This window comes from Bombina bombina, chromosome 5 (genome assembly GCF_027579735.1).
Source record: "Bombina bombina isolate aBomBom1 chromosome 5, aBomBom1.pri, whole genome shotgun sequence".
NCBI lineage: Eukaryota > Metazoa > Chordata > Amphibia > Anura > Bombinatoridae > Bombina > Bombina bombina.
This window is the reverse complement of record NC_069503.1, coordinates 454,916,543-454,938,289: the sequence shown is the minus strand read 5'-3', so window position 1 is coordinate 454,938,289 and position 21,747 is coordinate 454,916,543. Positions and strand designations below refer to the sequence as shown.

The 21,747-nt window shown below is 37.6% G+C and overlaps 1 protein-coding gene across 1 annotated transcript in view; it reads right to left on the bottom strand.

The window, feature by feature from the left end:
- Positions 1 to 21,747, bottom strand: part of ADCY1 (adenylate cyclase 1) — a 720,437-nt gene that overhangs the window by 76,102 nt on the left and 622,588 nt on the right. The window contains exon 14 of the mRNA XM_053715756.1: positions 4,491 to 4,617. Within this exon, the coding sequence (XP_053571731.1) occupies positions 4,491 to 4,617 (127 nt within the window). The remainder of the gene's footprint in view (positions 1 to 4,490; positions 4,618 to 21,747) is intronic.

Sequence of the window (21,747 nt, the reverse complement as noted above, 5' to 3'; positions counted from 1 at the left end):
TTACTGCAGAGGCATGCAGAGATTAAACCGCTCTCTTTACTGCAGAGGCATGCAGAGATTAAACCGCTCTCTTTACTGCAGAGGCATGTAGAGATTAAACCGCTCTCTTTACTGCAGAGGCATGCAGAGATTAAACCGCTCTCTTTACTGCAGAGGCATGCAGAGATTAAACCGCTCTCTTTACTGCAGAGGCATGCAGAGATTAACCTGCTCTCTTTACTGCAGAGGCATGCAGAGATTAAACCGCTCTCTTTACTGCAGAGGCATGCAGAGATTAACCCGCTCTCTTTATTGCAGAGGCATGCAGATATTAAACCGCTCTCTTTACTGCAGAGGCATGCAGAGATTAAACCGCTCTCTTTACTGCAGAGGCATGCAGAGATTAAACCGCTCTCTTTACTGCAGAGGCATGCAGAGATTAACCCGCTCTCTTTATTGCACAGGCATGCAGAGATTAAACCGCTCTCTTTACTGCAGAGGCATGCAGAGATTAAACCGCTCTCTTTACTGCAGAGGCATGCAGAGATTAAACCGCTCTCTTTACTGCAGAGGCATGTAGAGATTTAACCGCTCTCTTTACTGCAGAGGCATGCAGAGATTAAATCGCTCTCTTTACTGCAGAGGCATGCAGAGATTAAACCGCTCTCTTTATTGCAGAGGCATGCAGAGATTAAACCGCTCTCTTTACTGCAGAGGCATGTAGAGATTTAACCGCTCTCTTTACTGCAGAGGCATGCAGAGATTAAATCGCTCTCTTTACTGCAGAGGCATGCAGAGATTAAACCGCTCTCTTTACTGCAGAGGCATGCAGAGATTAAACCGCTCTCTTTACTGCAGAGGCATGCAGAGATTAAACCGCTCTCTTTACTGCAGAGGCATGCAGAGATTAACCCGCTCTCTTTACTGCAGAGGCATGCAGAGATTAAACCGCTCTCTTTACTGCAGAGGCATGCAGAGATTAAACCGCTCTCTTTATTGCAGAGGCATGCAGAGATTAAACCGCTCTCTTTACTGCAGAGGCATGCAGAGATTAAATCGCTCTCTTTACTGCAGAGGCATGCAGAGATTAAACCGCTCTCTTTATTGCAGAGGCATGCAGAGATTAAACCGCTCTCTTTACTGCAGAGGCATGCAGAGATTAACCTGCTCTCTTTACTGCAGAGGCATGCAGAGATTAAATTGCTCTCTTTACTGCAGAGGCATGCAGAGATTAAATCGCTCTCTTTACTGCAGAGGCATGCAGAGATTAAATCGCTCTCTTTACTGCAGAGGCATGCAGAGATTAAATCGCTCTCTTTACTGCAGAGGCATGCAGAGATTAAACCGCTCTCTTTATTGCAGAGGCATGCAGAGATTAAACCACTCTCTTTACTGCAGAGGCATGCAGAGATTAAATCGCTCTCTTTACTGCAGAGGCATGCAGAGATTAAATCGCTCTCTTTACTGCAGAGGCATGCAGAGATTAAACCGCTCTCTTTATTGCAGAGGCATGCAGAGATTAAACCGCTCTCTTTACTGCAGAGGCATGCAGAGATTAAATCGCTCTCTTTACTGCAGAGGCATGCAGAGATTAAACCGCTCTCTTTATTGCAGAGGCATGCAGAGATTAAACCCTACCCATTCATAGACAATTTCTTTAAAAAAGGCTAAGAATAGGAACCTCCTTGGTTATAGTATAGGCAAAATATCACATCAAACCACAAAAAGGAGAATAGAATAGTCTACTAACGGTTGCTAAAAACAGTGAAAAAATAAGTTTAAAATGCAAGCTGCTCAATTATTTAAACCTTATATGACAACATTCTTCATTATAGACAAAATGCTTTGATCAGAGCCACCAATTGTATTGCATTTTAGCTTTCTTTACTGGAATAAACTGTAACTGTTATCATACCTGCTATTATTACAGATCCTTCTAGTGCACATGTGACCAACAAGGAGCGAGAAAAGAAGCAAAATGATGTAACTCAAAGACAGGTGGTGGATAAAGATTGCCAGTGTCACCCATGGCAACACTGTGAGAAGTGAGAAGCATACTACATATATTACTCCCATTTCTCTCAGTGTTAATAGATGTCTAAGGGTAAGATCCCTGTTTGTTATACTTACTATACCTTGGAATTTTCAAGTAATCTTTGAATCCAAAACAGATTTCATTTTGGATTCTGATATATCTTCTAGGGAGGGAAGGTATATGACATTGTTCATTCTGATGAAGATTCCTAGACCTCTTAAGAAACCAATTTATTGATTTAAATATGCTGGGTAAAGTAAGTACAGATTCACACTATTGGAGTTTAATGCAATAGAGTGGCACAAAGTTACAAAGGTTTTTTACATTTCCAAAATATTAATTTTTGGCTATGAACTCTGCTGCTGTTCTTCAAGTTATTTTGACATTTGAATTATTCTCATTATATGATCATTCCCCTAATTTGTGTCCCACATTTTGCTATGAACATTTATATGTTGTGATTATAACAAAATAAAAATAAAAAGTAATAGTTAAAGTTACTGAATAACGCCTTTTTCAAATATATATAATATACTTAGAGGCAAATTGAAAAGGACATGAAACCCAAATATTTTATTTCATGATTTAGAAAGAGCATGCAATTTGAATCACGTTTCTAATTTACATCTATTATCTAATTTGCTTCATTTTCTTGATATCCTTTTCTGAAAAGCATATCTGGATAGGCTCGGTAGCTGCTGATTGGTGGCTCCACATAAATGCCTCATGTGATTGGCTCACCCATGTGCATTGCTATTTCTTCATCAAAGGGCATCTAAAGAATAAAGCAAATTAGATAATAGAAGTAAATTGGAATGTTGTTTAAAATTGTATTCTCTACCTGAATCATGAAAAAAAAAATGTTGGGTTTAATGTCCCTTTAATTGGCTTCAACTAAAACTCAATTAAGTTCCGCTCTGGCCTCCCTAGCTTTGCATGTTCTTATGTTATTCTGTGCACATAATTTACTAAATAATAGAGACATGTGAGTCAGTTTAATAGTGTACCAGGTGAAGCAATGGAGACTGGAAATGGTTTTTAGTGAATTTACCCAGTAACCCAGAGTTTCGGAAACTGCACTTTACAAATTAATAATAATAACAAGGTAGATATTGTTAATCAGGAAAGATGCAACAGGTAAGTATTTTGCAATAGCAATAAAAGAAATAAGGAGTTTGGCAGCAAGCAGGTTTAGTGCAAAATAATCTGTGTATATTTTTTGTTAGGAAGACATCAGAATACAAAGTATATGGTTCCCCATGTGTGCAACAAGGATCCTATAATCCGTTTCGTTTGTATACGCCCACTTTGTCAGAGATGTGTGGTTATTGTGATTGGTCAGCCTTATATAGCAGCTGTGTACAAACAATTTAACCCATAAGTGTAAGGTGAGTATCAATCCAATTTATAGACTATAAATCATTCCGATAAGGGAAACCACATGAATCAAGGGTAGAGCAATTAAAGCAAAACAATAGCAATAAAAGAGACAGGGGGATAATACATTTTCTGATAAACTGTAAGGGATTTTTTTTTATATATTTTTTGCATTTCACTCTGACCTGCAGGTAAACTTTACATAGATGCAGCTATTTCCCCACCTACTGTATTTAGAATAAAAATATATATTTATATTATAAAGTAAATTAACCCCTTAAAGACCAACAACATACCCTGTACCAAATCCTTGGTAAGTTTATATAGGATTCATACTCTGCTTATTTAAATTCTTTAGGGTGTTTAAATTGTCTTCATTAAAAGAGGCCTTTGTAGTAATAAAAGTCTTGGAAAACAAACCAGAAATTAAAGTATACTATGAATTGTTTATCTGTTATGTGTTTCCAATTACTGTTTTACCAGCTGCAGAGTATAAAATGCATGAGATTTTGTGTTTTGAGGCCACAACCTAATAAAATGGGTTGAACTTGTAGGCATAATCAGATCTTATTACTTTATCACATTGTGTACACATACCTGCTTCTTTATCTTATATCTTTATCTGTCCATAAACCAATCACCAATACTTGGAGAGAACCATGGAAAATTAAAATGTTATTACCTTATTTCTTCTATACCCCACTGTGAGTGTAATTTCTTCTACTGGTTGTGTTTACACAGCTTGGCCTTAAGGCCAAAAACTTTCAGTATAGGTGGGGATACCACAGGCTAATCAACTATTTCAAATGCCAATATAAGTGTAATGGAAATAGTTTAAAACACTCCAACAGGTAAAATGGATCATTAGGAACAAATTAAAGGGGAGAACATTTTTGAGCAAACTGTCCCTTTAAAGAAAATTATCTTTTTTTTAATAACACATTTTTGTAGAGTGAGACACAAGTAGAATTTCTATCAAATACAAAACAGAAGCATTTTTTTTTTCAATGTAATTCTCTATTAAAGTAAATCATTGCTTGTTTGTAGGCTTAACATAAACCACTGCCACAGTTTTAATGTAGTTTAACTGATTTCTCACCTGCATAGCCCAGAGGTAGTCTAGGCGTAATTTCAAGTCCACTTGCCTTGAATGTAGAGCCAAAGCACACGAAAACAGCAAAATGGCTAGAATAGGTTCATAACCTCGCATATAAAATGAGCCCCCCCTTTAAAAGAGATAAGGTAAAAAAAAATTAAATATACAACAGGACATTCATTTAATAATGATCAGTAAAATGTGATAAAATAAATGTATTTTTTCACAACTAATTTGCTAGTAATTATTTAGAGTAGGAATAGTACATTTAATAACAAATAAGTAGTTTATCACCCTTTTAGATTTATTCAAGTTCACTCCCATGATTCCCTGCTGATTTTGTATGTTTACAAAATCCAGAAAAACTTATTTCGAAAAAGTTATACATTGATTTGCATTTAAATGAGTGAACTAAGTTTTTGACCCCATTGCAAAACCTGACTTAGTACTTGGTGGCAAAACCCTTGTTGGCAATCACAGAGGTCAGAGGTTTCTTGTAGTTGGCCACCAGGTTTGCACACATCTCAGGAGGGATTTTATCCCACTGTTCTCTGCAGATCCTCTCCTAGTCATTAAGGTTTCAAGGCTGACATTTGGCAACTTGAACCTTCAGCTCCCTTCAGATATTTTCTATGGGATTAAGGTCTTGAGATTGGCTAGGCCATTCCAGGACCTTGATGTGCTTATTCTTGAGCCACTCCTTTGTTTCCTTGGCTGTGTGTTTTGGGTCATTGTCATACTGGAACACCCACCCACAACCCATTTTCAATGCCCTGGCTGAGGGAAGGAGGTTCTCACCCAAGATGCGGTGAAGTTGTCCTGTCCCATTAGCAGAAAAACACCCCTAAAAGCATAATGTTTCTACCTCCATGTTTGACTGCGGGGATGGTGTTTTTGGGGTCAATGGCAGCATTCCTTCTCCTCCAAAGTTGAGTTGAGTTGATGCCACAGAGATCGATTTTGGTGTTATCCGACCACAACACTTTTACCCAGTTCTCCTCTGAATCATTCAGATGTTCATTGGGAATCTTTAGACGGGCCTGTACATGTGCTTTCTTGAGCAGGGGGACTTTGCGGGCAATGCAGGATTTCAGTCCTTCACGGCGTAGTGTGTTACCAATTGTTTTCTTGGTGACTATGGTCCCAGCTGCCTTGAGATCATTGACAAGATCCTCCCGTGTATTTCTGGGCTGATTCCTCACCGTTCTCATGATCATTGAAACTCCACAAGGTGAGATCTTGCATGGAGCCCCAGACCGAGGGAGATCGACAGATATTTTGTTTCTTCTATTTGCAAATAATCGCACCAACTTTCTCACCAAGCTGCTTGTCGATGGTCTTGTAGCCCATTCCAGCCTTGTGTAGATCTACAATCTTGTCCCTGACATCCTTGGACAGTTCTTTCATCTTAGCCATGGTGGAGAGTTTCGAATCTGATTGATTGATTGATTGATTAATTGCTTCTGTGGATAGGTGTCTTTTATACAGATAACAAGCTGAGATTAGAAGCCTTCCTTTTAAAAGAGTGCTCCTAATCTCTGCTCATTACCTGTATGAAAGACACCTGGGAGCTAGAAATCTTGCTGATTGATAGGGGATAAAATACTTATTTCACTCATTACAATGCAAATCAATTTATAACTTTTTTGAAATGCATTCTTCTGGATTTTTGTTGTTGTTATACTTTCGCTCACTGCTTAAATAAACCTACCATTAAAATTATAGACTTATTTCTTTGTTGGCAAATGTACAAAATCAGTAGTGGATCAAATTATTTTTTCCCACACTGTATATATTTATATATATATATATATATAAAATCGTATTAAAAAATATTGTAAATTCTTTCTGAAACTTTGGGTTTCTCACTAAAATTATTTACACATAACTACTGCAGTCATAAGACAAATGGTTGTAATGGGTTCTCTGTGTCCCTTTTGTTAAGAAATAGCAGACATGCATGGCTTTGCAATTCATTTTGGGAAATAGAAGGCTGCTTAATGCAACTGTGCACCACACTTCAGAAATTCCCGGCAGTGAAGGGGTCAACTAGTTACCTTGTAAGTATAATATTTTTTAAATGCATGTATTACCCTCCCCCCTTACCCTCCAACCTCCTTGATCTCTCTCAAACAGCTCTCTAACCCCCCCCCAATTTTTCTGCAGTATAGGGCTACTCCCACTCCCTCCACTGCTGTATCGTCCACCAACCTCCCTCTTCCTAACCCGCACCTTCCACCGGCAGATTATAGGAGATTGTTACAGACAGTGACACTGTCTGTAACAATCAGGCAATCTGCATTCATATGGTAACGGCACCAATCGTGCCTGCAGCCCAGGAAGAGCAAATCTTGGTTGCCCCTCTACAACCGAGACTGCTGGAGCTTCCTGAAGGTTGGACGTATATATGTACGTTATGCAGTGCGATTGGCTAGGTGGCGAGACCCATGCTATTACGTGCTAACAAAAACTTAAAGACGTACAGAGTACATCGTGGTCGTTAAGGGGTTAAACTTACACTAGCTAAAACAGGAGGCAAGATTTAAATACTGGGGTTAGAAGGAGACAGAAGTGTTTTCTAAATTTAATCAATGTATTTTTAGGCCGCTTATAGGCTAGATTACGAGTGGAGTGCTATTTAACACTCCTGCTTTCGTGTTAACTTTGCTAGATGGAGGCTTTTTGCATGCATCAGGTTGCACTCATATTACAAGTTAAAAATAAAAAGTTTGCCTGCGAGCGAAAACACAGACAAAAAAATATTGCCACCGTGTTAACGTTTTCTTCCATAGAAGTCAATGGAGTTCTACAACATAAAAAAACAACAAACTACCACCCATACTTGCGAGCTAACCCAACCGTGTATACACAAGAGCGCTAAACCCGCCTTGAAATCATAATATTTTACATTCCAATGTTCTACACATAGCAGAATATGTTGTATTTATTCTTAAATACAAATTAGGTATCTATTTCTACAGATATATAGGTATAGATATGTATACTACAGATATAGAAATGTAAAGATAATAATAAGAAGCACATTATTTTTAGTCACCTAGATTCCGAGTTTTGCGCTAAACAGTGCAACAAAAGTTGCATTATTTCACTCTCCATAGAGCTGCCATTACGAGTTTCTGAAAAGCCTCCTTGTGCGTGCGATATGGTGGCGTTAAGCTCTATACCGCACAAAATCCAAGGACTGCTTTGACGTGCTTGTGCACGCTTTCCCCTAAAGACTTCAATGGGGAGAGAGTGTTAGAAAAAAAACTAACACGGAAGTGCGGAATGGCGATCTCCGTAACGCAACCCCATTGATGTCTATGGGAAAAATAAAGTTAATTTTTAACCTAACACCCTAACATAAACCCCAAGTCTAAACACCCCTAATCTGCTGTCCCTGACATCGCCACCACTATAATAAAGTTACTTACCCCTAATCTGCTGCACCCGACATCACCACCACTAATAAAAGCTATTAACCCCTATTCTGCTGCTCCCCAACATCGCCACCACTAAAGAAAATTATTAACCCCTAAACCTCCAGCCTCCCACATCTCCGCCACTAAATAAACCTATTAACCCCTAAACTGCCAGCCCCCCACATCACAAAACATTAAATGAAACTATTAACCCCTAAACCTAACACCCCCTAACTTTAAATTAAAATTACAATATAACTCTATTTAAATAAATAAAAACTTACCTGTGAAATAAAAATAAAACTATAAATTAATCTAACATAACTATTCTAATAAAAAAAAATACTACTAATTAAAATATCTAAATTACAAATTTAAAAAAACCTAACATCACGAAAAAAATAAAAAATCTAAATTATAACTAAAAAAAACAAATCCTACGAAAAATTGAAATTATCTAAGTTTACCAAAAATAATGAACACTAAAATTGCAAAAAATAAAAAACACTAAGATTACAAAAATTAAAAACAAAATTATCAAAAATAAAAACAATTATACCTAATGTAATAGCCCTATAAAAATAAAAAAAACACACCAAAATAAAAACACCCCCTAGACTACAATAAACTACCAATAGCCCTTAAAAGGGCCTTTTGTAGGGCATTGTCCTAAATAAATCAGCTCTTTTACCAGTAAAAAAAGTCCCCCCCAACAGTAAAACCCACCACCAAAACAACCCTCCAAAATAAAAAACCTAACTTAAGCTACCTATTGCTCCTAAAGGGACATTTGTATGGTCATTGCCCTTAAAAGGGCATTTAGCTCTTTTGCATTGCCCTTAAAAGGGCATTTAGCTCGTTTTCAAAGCCCAAACCCTAATCTAAAAAAAAAATTACCCAAAAAAATAAACAAAAAACTAACACTAACCCCAGAATATCTACTCACGGTTTCTGAAGTCCGGACATCCAGACGGCGAGGTCTTCATCCAGGCGACAAGGTCTTCATCTATCCCGGGGGCGTCATCTATTTTTATCCCGGCGGCGCTGAGCGGAGCCATCCTGGAAGCTGATCCCATCCTGCGCGAAGCGTCCTCTTCATACGGTCGCCGACGTACATTGAAGTTGAGTGAAAGGTAGCCATTTCAAAATGGCGTCCCTTGCATTCCTATTGACTGATTTGATTCTTCAAATTCAAATCAGACAATAAGATGAGAGCTTCTGAAATCCTATTGGCTGTTCAAAACAGCCAAAAGGATGAGAGCTACTGAAATCCTATTGGTTGTTCAAATCAGTCAATAGGATTTCAGTAGCTCTCATCCTATTGACTGATTTGAATTTAAAGAATCAAATCAGCCAATAGGAATGCAAGGGACGACATTTTGAAATGGCTACCTTGCATTCAACTTCAGAATATGGTGGCGACCATATGAATAGGATGCTCCACACAGGAAGGGATCAGCTTTCAGGATGGCTCCGCTCTGTGCCGCCGGGATGAAGATAGAAGATGCCTCCGAGATGGATGAAGACCTTGCCGCCTGGATGAAGACTTCTTGCCGACTGGATGTCCGGACTTCAGAAACTGAGTAGATCTTCTAGGGTTAGTGGGGATTTTATGTTTTTTTTGGGTGGGTTGTTTTTTTAGATTAGGGTTTGTACTTTGAAAAAGAGCTAAATGCCCTTTTAAAGGGCAATGCAAAAGAGCTAAATGCCCATTTAAGTGCAATGCCCATACAAATGCCTCTTTAGGGTAGCTTAGGTTTTTAATTTTGGGGGGTTGGTTGGGTGGTAGGTTTTTACTGTTGGGGGGGGGGGATTTTGTATTTTTTTACAAGTAAAAGAGCTGATTTCTTTAGTGCAATGCCCTACAAAAGGCCCTTTTAAGGGCTATTGGTAGTTTATTGTAGGCTAGGGGGTGTTTTTATTTTGGGGGGCTTTTTTATTTTTATAGGGCTATTAGATTAGGTGTAATTGCTTTTATTTTTGATAATTTCGTTTCTTTTTTTGTAATCTTTGTGTTTTTTATTTTTCATGATTTTAGTGTTTATTTCTGGTAAACTTGGATTATTTACATTTTTTTAATTTTTCATAGGATTTGGTTATGTTTTAATTTTTTTGTTGCGTTAGGTTTTTTAAATTTGTAATTTAGATATTTTAAATTGGTAGTTTTTTTATTTTATTAGAATAGTAATTTTAGGTTAATTTTTATTTCACAGGTAAGAATTTATTTATTTAAAGATAGTTATATTGTAATTTTAATTTAAAGTTAGGGGGTTGTTAGGTTTAGGGGTTAAATAGTTTAATTTAGTGTTTTGCAATGTGTGGGGCCGGCGGTTTAGGGGTTAATAGATTTATTTAGTGGCGGAGATGTGGGAGGCCAGAGGTTTAGGGGTTAATAATTTTATTTAGTGGCAGTGATCTCGGGGAGCGGCGGAATAGGGGTTAATAACTTTATTATAATGGCGACAATATCGGGGAGAGCGGTTTAGGCATTAATATATTTAAATAGTGTTAGCGATGTGGGTGGGCAGCAGATTAGGGGTTAATAGGTTTGTTTAATAGTAGCGTTGTGGGTGGGCGGCCGATTAGGGGTTAATAGGTTTAATATAGTGTTTGCGATGCAGGAGGGCAGCGGTTTAGGGGTTAATAGGTAGTTAATGGGTGTTAATGTACTTTGTAACATTTTAGTTATGAGTTTTGTGAAACATTTTTGTTACACAAAAATCCATAACTACTGGTCTCAGATGGCGGTATGGATCGTGTCGGTATAGGCTGTAATGCAAGCATTTTAGCCTCACCGCACAACCTGTGATACCGGCGCTTTGGAAATTCTGCACAAAAACTTAATTTTTTTGAGTGCGGGATTGAAGTTGCATTACAGGCTAAAATGCTTGCGGTACAGCTATACCGTCATGACTCCCAATAGTGCGTTCCTGCTTTTACGCTGAAATTGCCATTTTTTCAGTGTTAAAAGCTGCAACGCAAAATTCATAATCTAGGTGTCTGTGAAGTACATAGAAATGAAAAATGTGTTTTGCGCATTGTCAGCTAGATTACAAGTTATGGCGTTATGGCTGCTCGCTAATTTTGTTACGTTATCTTCATTGCTCACCTTTCATAGCGCTGTTATTACAGGTTTTGAAAAACCCGGCTTGCACGGGCGATATGGTGGTGTTGAGTACCATACCTCCCCCAAATACAAGCGCTGCTTTGACATGCTCGTGCACGATTTCCCCATTGACATCAATAGGGAGAGTCGGCTAAAAAAATGCCTAACACCTGCAATCACGGAATGAAAAGCTCCGTAACACAGCCCTATGGGGAAAGAAAAAGTTACGTATAAACCTAACACCCTAACGTAAAAACCACGTCTAAACACCCCTAATCTGCTGCCCCCAACATCGCCGCCACCTACATTATAGTTATTAACCCCTAATCTACCGTCCCAACATCGCTGCCACCTACATTTCAGTTAACCCCTAATCTGCTGGCCCTAACATTGTCACCACCTACATTACAGTTATTGTAATTGTGATTGTTACAATCAGTCAATAGAATTCAGCTTTCATCCTATTGGCTGATCCAATCAGCCAATAGGTTTGTGCTTGCATTCTATTGGCTGATTAACAAAGGATATATAACAAAGTATTGAGATGAACTTTTGATATTGACCAAATACTTATTTTCCACCATAATTTGCAAATAAATTCTTTCCAAATCAGACAATGTGATTGTCTGGATTTGTTTGCACATTTTGTCTCTCATTGTTGAGGTATACCTATGATGAAAATTACAGGCCTCTCTCATCTTCTTAAGTGGGAGAACTTGCACAATTGGTGGCTGACTAAATACTTTTTTTCCCCACTGTAAATAATTGTATTGGATTATTTTAATTTATTTTATTTGATTATAATGTTAGGTTTTAGTGTAAGGCAGGTTAGGTTTTATTTTACAGGTAAGTTTGTATTTATTTTAGCTAGGTAGTTAGTAAACAGTTAATAACTATTTACTAACTAGTCTACCTAGTTAAACTAAATACACTTACCTGTGAAATAAAAATAAAACCTTATCTAACTACAATGTAACTATTAGTTATATTGTAGCTAGCTTTGGTCTTATTTTATAGGTAAGTATTTAGTTTTAAATAGGAATTATTTAGGTAATAATTGTTTTATTTAGATTTATTTTAATTATATTTACGTTAGGGAGTGTTAGGGTTAGGCTTAGGGTTACGTTAGGGTTAGGTTTAGGGGTTAATATATTTAGTGTTAGTGATGTGGGAGGCCAGAGGTTTAGGGGTTAATAGTTTAATTTAGTATATTTCGTTGTGGTGGGCTTGCGGTTTAGTGGTTATTAGGTTTATTAGAGCAGCGGTGTGGGCGGACGGCAGATTAGGGGTTAATAATATTTAAATAGTGTTTGTGATGCGGGAGTGCGGTGGTTTAGGGTTTAATAGGTTTATTATAGTGGCGACAATGTCGGGGAGCGGCAAAATAGGGGTTAATATATTTTTTAAGTGGCGGCGATGTCCTGAGCGGCAGATTAGGGGTTAATCATTTTATTTTAGTGTTTGCGATGCGGGAGGGCCTCGGTTTAGGGGTTAATAGGTAGTTTATGGATGTTAGTGTACTTGGTGACAGTTTAGTTATGAGTTTTATGGTACAGCTTTGTAGCATAAAACTCATAACTACTGACTTTAGATGGCGATACGGATCTTGTCATTTTAGGCTGTACCACTCACTTTTTGGCCTTCCAGGCAAACTCTTAAAACCGCGCTATGGGAGTCCAATTGAAAAAGGACTTTTTTAAAAGTGCGGTACTGACATTGCGTGACGACCAAAAAGGTGTGCTGTACACCTATTCTGACAAGACTTGTAATAGCGGCGTTAGGGAAAAAGCATCGTTATGGGCCATAACAATGCTTTTTGAGTCATAACGCAAAACTCGTAATCTAGCTGACTGTTTCTTCATTTAGATTTTAACGTGGTCGGGTTAGCGCACATGAAAACCAAGTAATCTTAAGGTGCATTATTGAAATATTACACATAAAATATTTAAAAAAATAGTATAAATTATTAAAAATGATTTAACAACCTATAAAATATATAGCTATATTCTATGGATTATATAGAATATTATACAGTATGCTTAATAATTTATATTGATTTTTTAATACTTTATATGTAATATCTCAATAAAAGACCTTAAGATTACTACATTTTTATGTGCATCAACCCGACCACGTTAAAATCGAAATCGCGAAACAAGAGGCACAAAACTCATATTTTACATTCCTATGTTCTTCACATACAAAATAATGTACTTTTTATTATTAAATAAATATTTCTATATATATCCATAGGAATAGATATACACATATAGGTATATAAAGATATATATATATATATATATATATATATATACAGTGGGGCAAAAAAGTATTTAGTCAGCCACCAATTGTGCAAGTTCTCCCACTTAAGAAGATGAGAGAGGCCTGTCATTTTCATCATAGGTATACCTCAACTATGAGAGACAAAATGTGGAAACAAATCCAGACAATCACATTATCTGATTTGGAAAGAATTTATTTGAAAATTATGGTGGAAAATAAGTATTTGGTCAATATCAAAAGTTCAACTCAATACTTTGTTATATATCCTTTGTTGGCAATGACAGAGGTCAAACGTTTTCTGTAAGTCTTCACAAGGTTGTCACACACTGTTGCTGGTATGTTGGCCCATTCCTGCATGCAGATCTCCTCTAGAGCAGTGATGTTTTGGGGCTGTCGCTGGGCAAAACTGACTTTCAACTCCCTCCAAAGGTTTTCTATGGGGTTGAGATCTGGAGACTGGCTAGGCCACTCCAGGACCTTGAAATGCTTCTTACGAAGCCACTCCTTCGTTGCCCGGGTGGTGTGTTTGGGATCATTGTCATGCTGAAAAACCCAGTCACGTTTCATCTTCAATGGCCTTGCTGATGGAAGGAGGTTTGCACTCAAAATCTCATGGCCCCATTCATTCTTTTATGAACACGGATCAGTCATCCTGTTCCCTTTGCAGAGAAACAGCCCCAAAGCATGATGTTGCCACCCCCATGCTTCACAGTAGGTATGGTGTTCTTTGGTTGCAACTCAGCATTCTCTCTCCTCCAAACACGACGAGTTGTGTTTCTACCAAACTGTTCTTTTTTGGTTTCATCTGACCATATGACATTCTCCCAATCCACTTCTGGATAATCCAAATGCTCTCTAGCATACTTCAGATGGGCCCGGACATGTACTGGCTTAAGCAGGGGGACACGTCTGGCACTGCAGGATCTGAGTCCCTGGTGGCATAGTGTGCTACTGATGGTAGCCTTTGTTACATTGGTCCCAGCTCTCTGCAGGTCATTCACTAGGTCCCCCCGTGTGGTTCTGGGATGTTTGCTCACCGTTCTTGTGATCATTTTGACCCCACGGGGTGAGATCTAGCATGGAGCCCCAGATCGAGGGAGATTATCAGTGGTCTTGTATGTCTTCCATTTTCTAATTATTGCTCCCACGGTTGATTTATTCACACCAAGCTGCTTGCCTATTGCAGATTCAGTCTTCCCAGCCTTCGACAGCTCTTTGGTCTTCACCATAGTGGAGTTTGGAGTGTGACTGTTTGAGTTTGTGGACAGGTGTCTTTTATACTGATAACAAGTTCAAACAGGTGCCATTAATACAGGTAATGAGTGGAGGACAGAGGAGCATCTTAAAGAAGAAGATACAGGTCTGTGAGAGCCAGAAATCTTGCTTGTTTGTAGGTGACCAAATACTTATTTTCCATCATAATATGCAAATAAATTATTTCCAAATCAGACAATGTGATTGTCTGGATTTGTTTCCACATTTTGTCTCTCATAATTGAGGTATACCTATGATGAAAATCACAGGCCTCTCTCATCTTCTTAAGTGGGAGAACTTGCACAATTGGTGGCTGACTAAATACTTTTTTGCCCCACTGTATATTATAGATATATGTGTGTGTATTTGTAATAAAAAGGACATTATCCATATGTACAGTAATATATGGTAAAATACATAAATATATATATATATATATATATATATATATTGACATGTGTATGTATGCATCTCTATATTAAAGCACTGGGCAGCCCTTTTTTTTCTAACACCTTTGACCTCATATCTTTAAGCCCCTATATCTTTTTAATGCAATATTATTTTTTTTAAATACTTTTTAGCAGACAGTGCTATTATGAGTGTAACTGTACTTTTAAAGGTATTTTTGATGTTTTTTAATCCACATTTTTGTCTTGAGTAATATTTAACCAGAGCTCTAAAGTCACGCAACAAATTTCACTATGGTTTACTTTCAACTCATAATACGTGTACTATTTCCGACACACAGAAAGAGCCTCAAAATACCCCTTAGCACTTATTGAATATATACAAGACACTAAAGCTTGCCACTAAAGAACACCACCTATAGGGGATAACTAGTATATATATAAGTAAAGAATATATCTCTCTATATACAATACACAGATAGAATACAATGAGCAAATATAGTACAATAATCAATCAATCAATTAATCCATCTACAAGTGATTGTATCTAGAAACGTGCCAGGAATATATGTGTAGGCATCAATAAAATAAAAACAGTATAATATACTAGCATGAAAAGGATATGTTTGTATAAAGCTTACAAATTCCTGATCAGAGTGTACAGTCCTTACTGCTGCTCCTTCAAAGACTCACCTGTAGGGAAGGGTGGTACTAGAAAAAAAACAAAAAAGAAAGAAAACAGAAGCGCAAAAGACGGCTCTAAGTGTAGCATAAAAAACACCTGTTAACGGCACATAATAAAAACGCACTCCCACTCTGTACCCTCAAACATATGAGGTATGTTAGCAGAACATCAATAGGTAGACAAGACAGTCCGGTCTCCCCCTTTGGTACCCCAAAGTCCCAGTCTGTTGATCAGATCTCCTGGTGTGTGTATATATGCAGAGACGTCTTTAATGCTCACCTCTGCATACGTCCACAAAGTGTAATCCACCAGAAGAAAGCAGGAACTTCGGGTCTGTGACCGCTGTGTGTCCCCACTCAAAAGTCACTAAGGACACAGAAAGAACCAGGATCGCTATCCTCCAACCAAACTGAACAAGCATTCACAAGCCGGCTAGAATGCTACGTCTCAATTGGTTGCAAGCGTCCGTCAATGAGGGTATTATCTAACACGTTTCGTGGGGCTTCTCCCCACTTCGTCTCTTCAGATATATACACACCAGGAGATCTGATCAACAGACTGGGACTCTGGGCTACCAAAGAGGGAGACCAGACTGTGTTGTCGACCTATTGATATGCTGCTAACATAACTCATATGTTTGAGGGTACAGAGCGTGAGTATGTTTTTATTGTGTGCCATTAAAAGGTGTTTTTTTATGCTACACTTAGATCAGTCTTTTGCACTCTTGTTTTCTTTCTGTTTTGCTTTTTACCCCTTAGCACTTGCATGCTACACTTAGCACTCCAATATATATCATACCATATATACCAATATATATATATATAAATTATTATATATGCTTGTGATTCTGGGGGCAGCACAGCTTCCTGAGAGTGATATTGAGCACCCATGGCTGAGCATGTTGCAGGATCATAGGATGTGTACCCAGTCTAGTCTGAGAGTGCAGTCTCCTTCCGTGTTTTGTATATGTCTAGGGTGATTACATAAATTTGTGAACCCTTGACATTTCCCAGTTTGTATTGAGAGCTTGCATTTGTATGGCTCTATTAGGGATCCAGGTTTTGGGAGAGACCTTGACGTGGTACCTTGGCTTGTCCCATTTGGCCAGATGTGGTAACTAACTATTCCAGTTTTGCTTTTAATCTTAGCTGAGAGCTTGCAAGCGAGTGCTGGACTTTCTCTGTGTGTTGCATTAATTTATTTGTAATTTTCCCTATGGTCCTTGCACCCAGACTTGTCTGGGGTTAACTTCCTTTGACTCTGGGGATAGTACAGCTTAGAATACAATGAGCAAATATATCTTCCTTTGACCCTGCAACATGCTTAGCACCCGGGGCTAAGCATGTTGCAGGGTCATAGGATGTATACCCAGTTCAGTCCGAGAGTGCAGTCCCCTTCCTGTTATCTATATGTCTAGGGTGATAACATAAGTTTGTGAACCTTTGACTTGTTCCCAGTTTGTTTGATTGAGAGCTTCAATTTGTATTTCTATATTACGGACCCAAGTTTTGGGAGAGACCTTGACTTGGTACCTGGGCATGTCCCATTTGGCAAGATGCGGCAACTAACTCTTCCAGTTTTGCTTTTAATCTTAGCTGAGCGCTAGCAAGCGAGTGCTGGACTTTCTCTGTGTGTTGTATGTATATATATATATATATATATATATATATATATATATTGTCAGATAAATTGTGAGGAAAGCTGTAAACTATATGTCAATATAAATAATTAATTTATATATGAAATTCACCTTTGGATATAAAAATTGGGCTATTGTAAGATCACATCCACTTATCAAAAGGCCAGAACAGACTCATGACACAGACCTCCTGCTGTTAAGATATACACTAACAAGCCAGGATGTCTAAGAGCACAGGATGAAATACATTTGCTCAAATTGTAAAGATGTAACTTCTAACTTACTTCACTATCTCCAAAGATTGGAATCTCCAAATGAAATAATCTTCATAAATTTACTGCCTAAACAACTTAATTAAAGAAAACCACTAGATCACTGGACCCCTGTGGCGAGGGAGACAGTGGGTCTATATATGAATACATAGGGGGGTAGTTATCAAGCCGTCTACTTTTCTGGCTTCGCCGGCCCAATACGTCCGCCTAAGCTCGCCTACCTTCGCCGCCGCGGACCTTGAATACGTTCGCCTAAGTTATCAAATAAAGCTGTCAAAAAGCCGCGGGGCGATGAGCAGCGGACTGTGACAGTTATCACTCATCCGATCTCGCTGCCCTTCGGCTTTTTCCCAGCTTTATTGCTAGCCTGTCACTAAGCACTCACACTAAACTGCACTGTTCTACCCCCTATACCGGCGCCCCCGGAGGCCCCCGCAACTAAATAAAGTTACTAACCCCTAAACCGCCACTCCTAGACCCCGCCGCAAGTCTTATAAATGTATTAACCCCTAAACCGCCGCTCCTAGACCCCGCCGCAAGTCTTATAAATGTATTAACCCCTAAACCGCCGCTCCCGGACACCGCTGCCACCTACATTATACCTAGTAACCCCTATCCTGCCCCCCCTATACCGTCGCCCTCTATTATAAAATTATTAACCCCTATCCTGCTGATCCCGCACCTCTCCGCAACTAAATAAATAGTTTAACCCCTAAACCGCCGCTCCATGAACCCGCCGCAACCTATAATAAATTTATTAACCCCTATCCTGCCCCCCACTACGCCGCCGCCACTGTAATAAATGATTAACCCCTAAACCTAAGTCTAACCCTAACCATAATGCCCCCCTAACTTAAATATTAATTAAATACATCTAAATAAATTAACTCTTATTAACTAAATTAATCCTATTTAAAACTAAATACTTACTTATAAAATAAACCCTAATATAGCTACAATATAAATAATAATTATATTCTAGCTATCTTAGGATTTATATTTATTTTACAGGTACCTTTCAATTTATTTTAACCATGTACAATAACTATTAAATAGTTATTAACTATTTAATAGCTTACCTAGCTAAAATAAAGAGAAATTTACCTGTGAAATAAATCCTAACCTAAGTTACAATTACACCTAACACTACACTATACTTTAATAAATTATTCCTATTTAAAACTAAATACTTACCTGTAAAATAAACCCTAAGATAGCTACAATGTAATTAATAATTATATTATAGCTATCTTAGGATTTATATTTAGTTTACAGGTAACTTTGTATTTATTTTAAGTTAGGGGGCGTTAGGGTTAGGGTTAGACTTAGGTTTAGGGGTTAATAATTTTATTACAGTGGCGGCGGCGTAGTGGGGGGCAGGATAGGGGTTAATAAATGTATTATAGGTGGCGACGGTGTAGGGGGGGCAGATTAGGGGTTAATACATTTAATATAGGTTGCGGCGGGTTCAGGGAGCGGCGGTTTAGGGGTTAATACATTTATTATAGTTGCGGTGGGCTCCGGGAGCGGCGGTTTAGGGGTTAATATGTATAGAGTAGCTTGCGGTGGGCTCCGGGAGCGGCGGTTTAGGGGGTAATAACTTTATTTAGTTGCGGCGGTGTAGGGGGGGTCAGATTAGTGGTGTTTAGACTCGGGGTACATGTTAGGGTGTTAGGTGTAGACAGCTCCCATAGAAATCAATGGGATGTCTGTCAGCAGCGAACTTGTACTTTCGCTATGGTCAGACTCCCATTGATTCCTATGGGATCCGCCGCCTCCAGGGGTGGCGGATTGAAAACCAGGTACGCTGGGCCGTAAAAGTGCCGAGCGTACCTGCTAGTTTTTTGATAGCTAGCAAAAGTAGTGAGAATGTGCCGCACTTGTGTGCGGAACATCTGGAGTGACGTAAGAATCGATCTGTGTCGGACTGAGTCCGGCGGATCGAAGCTTACGTCACAAAATTCTACTTTTGCCGGTCTCGAGCCTTTGATAACTAAGGCGAATCAGCCTCGCCACAAATACGCTGCGGAATTCCAGCGTATTTGAGGTTGACGGCTTGATAACTACCCCCCATATACTCAGGATGACAAGGAAATTAACTATTTCCCCCTTAAGGGTTAATTAATACATGCTGGGTTAGTATACAAATACAGGTACCTCACTTTACAGCGCTTCGCTAATACAGCGCTTTGTGAAGCTGAAGTTCAACCTCCAAGGATTTTTAAACAGTGCTGTAATCTTCGTGAGATTGCGAGAAAAGTGACTGGCACCATTTTGTTATGCACAATTCACTCTGTTTACAGCATTAGAGTGCAAACTGTGTCTCAGTGTTATATTCTGGCAAATTTTACTACAGTAATTGTCACAATTTTACAGGTACAGTATTTATTGAATACTAATTGAATACTGTGCTATTAGTGTTAAACTAAACATAGCACTATTGCACCCCTAATATATGTTAGTTCAAACATGTTTTCAAGTTTTTAAACACACTGGCAAGTGAAAAGAAAGCTAAAACCACCTTGTTTCACTTTAAGGCGGTTTTCACTTTACAGCGGGGCTCCTGGCCCTAACCCGCTATATGAGCGAGGTATACCTGTATACAGACTCTGTGTCTGTTTTGAATTTAGCAGAGGAAATATTCTTAACTTGTAATATTATCATGGGAACTGATACTACATTTAATATTATGATTTTACATTAAATTACTTTTATATATAATATTCACACAGTTAATATACATCAGTACTGTATAAATGTACCAATATATAAGTCTAGGATAAATATCTCATGCCTAGCACACTATACTAAATATGAAATGGCTTATATGTGTAATAACTGTACTTATAATGGTTGCTAAACCAATGAACTGAACATAAAATGATTGACTAATTATGTTTAGAAAAAAAATATGTTTTTTTACTTGTATCTGATGGACCAATGTTCTCAAATGACTAATACATAACTATGGAAAATAAATTATACTCTGATTAATATAAGGAATACATTGTTATGCATTCAAATATTATTAAGGAATGTGCACAAATAACTGAATATAGCTATATCAGATAGTCAATAAGATATACTGTATATCTATAATAAATAATTACAACAGACTTTCACTCATGCTTACGTGGATATATATGTGTATGATATAAATATAACAATAAAGTATGTCAAAATATAAAATCAAATTATACCATTAAAATATCATGATAAACAGTTATAACTACTGCCAATATTAATTGTAATTTTCCAAATGCCAGTTATAAATATAGCTCCCACATACATCCTTGGAGATATAACATAAATAGGGAACTATTGGGAACATACATATAAATATATATATGAAAGGGAAAAAAGACCTCTCACAGGGTTGAGAGGGACACTTTACTCTTGAGACAAACAGTCTGGCACATACAGTCTTTTGGACTACACTTTTTGGGAACACTCTTTTTTGGAGAAACTCCTGGAGCTGACTTAAAGCTGACTTAGGTAGCTTTAAACCCTGGTTCTGACAGTGAAATTAAATATTGTAATAGTCACTATAACTAAAATTTCCTTATAGAAGTAGTGTATACCGGAAATGTCAATTGTGATTTAAAGGTGTGTTTTATATTTATAATTTGGTACCTATATTAGCATTGAAAGAATTTTATGTTGAAGGAAAAGGGATTCTGTATTAAATACTCTTAAATTGATTTAAAGTTACTTTAAAATATTTTAGAAATTGTATTTAAAGTTAGCTCTATTGTACTCATTACTGTTGTATTGATTAATATATAAGACTATTTTGGTTAGATAGTTACATTTTTCTTCCTGGAAACACAATTAATCTATTGACTTTTAGTTAAGATTTTAATTGTGATGTTTGGCTTTGATTCACTAACTAAATGCTACTGGCTTATTCTGAATTGTTTCTAGTAAATCTACTGTGATATTTGACAATTAATTCATTTTGGGTTAAGAGTTAATTTCTCAACAATATTGTGCTCATATCCAAAGGGTAACAGACTATATAATTAAATATAGTTTAATTAAAATAGCTTGTTTTAATACTTTAATATTGTAATAATCTGTTATATATTTGATCAAACTGATACCCCTGATTACTGCATAAATATAGTTGATGTGTCTATTATCTTACACCTATCAGAACTTAGTTATATTTTTAATTGGGATTAAATATTAA